General features: G+C 41.6%; 1 protein-coding gene across 4 annotated transcripts in view; it reads right to left on the bottom strand.

The window, feature by feature from the left end:
• The window catches only part of PLD5 (phospholipase D family, member 5), a 442,862-nt gene that overhangs the window by 8,526 nt on the left and 428,879 nt on the right, over window positions 1-5,457 (bottom strand). For all 4 annotated transcript variants that reach the window (XM_011955699.1, XM_011955697.1, XM_011955700.1 and 1 more), the window contains one exon: window positions 742-856. In XM_011955699.1, the coding sequence (XP_011811089.1) occupies window positions 742-856 (115 nt within the window). The remainder of the gene's footprint in view (window positions 1-741; window positions 857-5,457) is intronic.

A 5,457-nucleotide genomic window follows, 5' to 3' on the forward strand; every position in this document is an offset into this window, starting at 1 on the left:
TTAACTGCCTGTGATGGTACTAGTTAAAAGGTTACCATGGACTCATATATATCATGGAAAATTAGAATAGATTTGATATATTAATAATTACACCATTATAGAATGATTTCAGCACCTGGGTCTCTTACCTTAATAATAATAGCTGGCATTAATTGGGTATTATTTATGCGCCAGGTACTTTGCACATTTTATCTCTTCTACACTTCATCCAATGAAGTAGTTACTATTATTAGCCCCATCTTACAGATGAGAAAACTGAGGTTTGAAGAGCTCAAGTTAAATTGTATAGAGTGGGACATTTGGAAGATGGCAGGGATGGGATAATTGGCTGGGCATTGAGAGTTTCAGCACTGTCTGCCTCCCCATCACTCATGTCAGGCTGGCTTGTGGTGCTGTGGGCAGGGGGATGACACTGCTTGTTCCAGTACCAGGACACACCTTTGATGAGCCATTCTCATCCCTGCCTATACAATGAGGCAAAGGGACCAGAAAATTTCTTGTAAAACATTTATGGAAAGGTGTCTTCTATGTCTTCTGGTATATAAATCAGGCCATGAAAGAGGTGTTTGAGTGATGAGCTCCCTGTCTTCACCATCCTGTTTCCTGATCTCCATTTCCCCCCAATCACCAGCAGTGGTTCCCAAGGCCTTGCTTCCTCCCCAGGGCATACCGTGGAGCACAGCTGGACTACCACTGCCTGGGTGACCCCCACCCAAGGAGCCTCACAGCCCTGACACCTACCAATATAAGCTGCTCCATCTGTCACCATGTACTTGTTGCGATTTAACCTAGGAAAGGTGTGATTCTTTTGTTCTTTTGTAGCACAAGCATTCTCTCTTTCCAGATCAAAAAATTTCTGTAAGACAAAAACAGGTAAATAAGAGGAATGTTTCTGGTCTTGTCCAAGAGCACAAAAGAATGTATTATCCAGATATCGACAATAGACCTCATGATGGGTTATTAAAGCCGTAATCTTATTACCTCACGTAGATGAAGCTATTTTTGTTCTCAAATCTAAATAGGCAACAAGAGAAAATTAGCATGCTCAACTAGGTATATAATTAACACTTTTAAGCTACAAAATGAACACAAAATTCCTTTTCTTTTTTCAGCAGGATAAGGGCCAGAAGGTTGTTTAATTCACATTGTCTTATTCATCAGGGTGCGCTGGCATTTGAAGCATGCCTCAGGGTGCTTTCTGTCAAGCATGGCAATGAACTGAATGAGTATTCTTACATGTTGCATACATTACGTCAATGACTAGCTGATTAAACTAGGGATTTGCAAAGGTCAAAAGAGACTTTGCCATAGGAACAAATACTTTTCCATCTGAACACCTAAGTCTAGGAGCTCTTTTGATAGGCAACTGAAAAAAAAAAAATCACAATTTCAAACCGTGAATTCTGAATTCTGAATTTCAACTTTTATTGACTCAAAAGGCAACATTCCAGTTCACCCAAGACCAGGAATGGGGCAGCTAAAAGAAGGGGTATGACTGCAGGAACAACCAGGCTATGCCTTAGGGGTCTGCGGAATTTCCTAAATTCCCAGACAAGGCTTCAACTGTGGCTAAACTCATGGAACTCCATGACTCAGCTCACTGGAAGACACTAGTCAAAGGTGAAAATATCAGTTATCCCCTATATGGGAAAATGGTGAGTATTTTCAGAACTGCCTGGAACCTTTTGGAATGTCCACAGCTATAGAATCGTGTGTATTTAAAGGAAAGAAGAGGCAGGGAGGAAAATGGCATGATACCTAGAAAAGGAGATGTCATTTACAGTTTTAAAACCGTAAGTGTTCACATTTGGCTTGAGGAAATAATGAGAGTTGGACTCCCCTCCCCTAGCGTGGTAGAACGGTGACAAGTTAGATGATCACTAAGATCCCTTCTAGCCACAGAAGTTCTATTTTGATTTTTTGTAAAACCCTCGAGGCCCACAGCGCAGAGATCAAAATCTACCTAAAAACTGTCTATTCCACAACACAGGTAAACATGTGATCTGTATGGCTCTCAGGGCCATATCCCCACGGTTATAGACAGTGATACCTGGTTCACCCAGTGTCCTCAGTTCCTGTCTTCTGCAAAATCTGCATTGGTCTCTGGACTCTTCAAAGTGATCTAATAACCTGTGAATGTTCTTAAGTCACAGTTTTATGTTCATGAGGTCACACGAATATTGAGAGCGTCACCACCAATAACTACCAATAACAGCCAGAAGTTACTTCGCTCGGACAGTCTATCACCACACGTGGCCACACATGTGACTGTTTCCTTTTGGGAAAGATATTATTGTAGAATCAAGATGAATTTCAAAAAGAATAAAATACACATCTTGAGTTAAGTCAAGGATAGAGTCACAGCTTGAGGCTTCAGTAGAAACCCATTTGCTCTAGAAAGTCAAAGATGGCCCTTAAGAGGGGAAACAGCTTTCTCCGGAAGACTAAAATGACAGCAGAAATCAGGTTTTATTCACTGGTATTATTCGACACCTAATACACTGTGGGTGACAGCAAAGACATTTCAAAATGGATTTATTAGTTTGTTAAAAAAAAAAAAAACTCTAAAAAAATCAGCTGACTAGGACAATTTCGTGCTTCATAGTCTTTTCTCTTTCCATGAGTCCCTCATGGAGAAAAATCCACATCAGAGCTGGAGGTGGTTGGAGGTGGGGGTGCCCACTCCTTTAAGGACAGAGATTCCCTACCTAGTTCCCAGGCCATGTGCTTTATCAGCACTACTAGGCTCCTGAAGACACGCTCTATGCAAGATTCCAATCCTCACTTTTCTTGGAAGAGTTTATCACCCATCTGTGTTCTAGACATTAGGGCCATAAGCTTCTTGCCCACTTAGGCTTGTATTGATGCTTAGAAGTGTATGGCCTCTGTTTTATAAAATGGCTATGTGTGAACTATTAATGTTTGGTTTATTCAAAAAAAGTGACCATCTGTGTTCAAAAACATCAAAAAGATGAAGCTGATTAAGTACTATAAAGGTTGCAATGATGGATTCTACTTTCCTTGTAATTTTTGGTAATTCTTAGAGCAGTTGACATTTCACATCCTGGAAGTTGCAACTGCAGGTGCCCTAGTGGCAGGTGTGCTGTTGGGGCGGGGGGGTGTCAAGAAACGGTGGGTGGGCATGGACCCGTGACTTGGCCAGAGGAGAATTTGGGAAAGGAGATTGGAGCAAATGCACCATATGGTATACTTAAAGCTCCAGACTAGTCCTCTCTGCTCCTGCTAGACCTCGCAAATAACAGGGGCTCCTCTGAGTGCGGCTGTACTGACCTCCAGAGTGCATGACTCCACTGGGCAGCCTCTTCACCCGTGGTCACCCTTCCCCAGCACAGGCCTGCAGAAAATGGCTAACCACACCTTGGACTCAGGCACTGTCCTGGGTTCTGCCCTGTCCCCTCACTGGCTTGCAGAATCTTATCACTCTGCCTTTATTAGCTCCCTTCTTTGACTTCATATGTCATGCATGCACTCATTCAACATGTATGTTTTGAAAACTCCACCAAGTGTCATATGAGCCATTGGTGAACTAGACACCTGTTCTTTTTCTCACTTCCTTTTTCCTGGAGCTCCATATGCCACTGTAATTATCTGGAAAAAGCTGTTTCTGAGCTGAATCAATCCCAAGAGTTCTCTTGTCTGTGAAAAGGTATTGAATACAATTAGACTCCATTCTCCTGTGTCTCTGACTCCCTGGGACTACGCCTGCTTCTCCTCTGATCCTGGGCACCTGATTCCAAACCCAGGTTGGCGCCCTGATCCAACTCGTGGTTATTTCATTTATTTGAAAATCTGGCCTGGAAAACAGATCTGTGGTAGTAATCACAGTCATGTTTTTATTTCTAATACTTACACTGATTTGTGACTACACAGATATGTGCATGATTTCCTCAGTTTACAAAAACCAGTTAAATAGAGATCAGAATTTCTATTATCCATCAAAGTTACCAGACTATTAAGGAGATTAAGATGAAAACACAGGTGAGAAGTATTATTTTTGGAAATTTACAGTAAATTCTACATTTTTATGAATTTAAGTTGTTAATAATTTCATGAAAAATAAAATTTAAAGTATCTTACTGGCATGAATGAGTTACAAACATCTGACCTTTTTTTGATCCTCGGATATAATTTGGATGTGTAGCTTCTCATATCTTTGAGCAGAATGCAGTATATGATGTTCTGTTCTTGCTTTGAGACAGAGTCTTGCTGTCCCCAGGCTGGAGTGCAGTGGCGATCATAGGTCACTGCAGCCTTGAACTCCTAAGCTAAAGTGATCCCCTGGCCTCTACCTTCTGAGTCCTGAGTCCCTAGGACTACAGATGTGCACCACCACACCTGGCTAGTTTTTGCTTTTATTCTTTTTCTTTTTTTGTAGAAATAGGGTGTTGCCATGTTGTCCAGGCTGGTGTTGAACTCTTGGCCTCAAGTGATCCACTTGTCTTGGCCTCCCAAAGTGTCGGGATTACAAGTGTGAGCCACTGCACCTCGGTGTATATGATGTTTCTGAATATAGATAAGAAAGATTAAAAAGGACTTTGTAACTGCAATGATCTCTTCTACATGCAGGGGCCGTGGAGACATGTTTAAGAGCTCAGGTTCTGGAGTTCAAAAGATTTAGGTTTGAGTCTTGCCCCATTACTCACTAGTGTCCTTGAGAGAGGTTGTCTAATGTAAGCTTCAGTTCCCATGTCTATAAAATAGGGAAAGTACCTGTTTCACAGGGAAATTGTAAATATTATTATCTCTTAAGTGTTTTTGTAGAGATGGGGGGGTCTCCCTACGTTGCCCAGGCAGGTCTTGAACTTGTGGCCTCAAGTGAACTTCCTGCCTTGGACTCCCAAAGCACTGGGATTATAGGCATAAGCCACATGTTTGCCTGTCTGGTTGTGGATATTACATAATCTATATAAGGCATTTAACTCAGTGCCTGCATAACTGTATATACTCATGAATATTCATGAATATAACACATTTCTTCACTTATTTAAAAAGTATTAAGTACTTACTAAGTTCAGGCAATGTGAAGTGCGTGCTGCTATAACAGCAACACAACAAAAACTTAATAAATGATGTAGCACTGGTTTACTCATTGGGCAGTGGGCAGCAAGTAAATTGGTATTGTAGGATGGAAAGATGAAATCTCATGTTATACAGTGACAAACTATTTGGTAAAAACATAACCGGCATTTATTTGGAAGGAATATCAAGTGTCACCGAACCTTTGGCTGATAGGGCTTTGGCTGTAGGGACTGGGGAAATGAATCGTTTGTACTGTGTGTGGTTGTTATTTGTACTTTTTTCTTTCTTTTGAGACAGGGTCTTGCTCTGTCTCCCAGTCTGGAATGCAGTGGTGCAATCTCGGCTCACTGCAATCTCTGCCTCCCAGGTTCAGGTAATGCTTGTGCCTCAGCCTCACAAGTAGCTGGGATTTCAGGC

Source organism: Colobus angolensis, unplaced genomic scaffold (genome assembly GCF_000951035.1).
Source record: "Colobus angolensis palliatus isolate OR3802 unplaced genomic scaffold, Cang.pa_1.0 Scaffold40, whole genome shotgun sequence".
NCBI lineage: Eukaryota > Metazoa > Chordata > Mammalia > Primates > Cercopithecidae > Colobus > Colobus angolensis.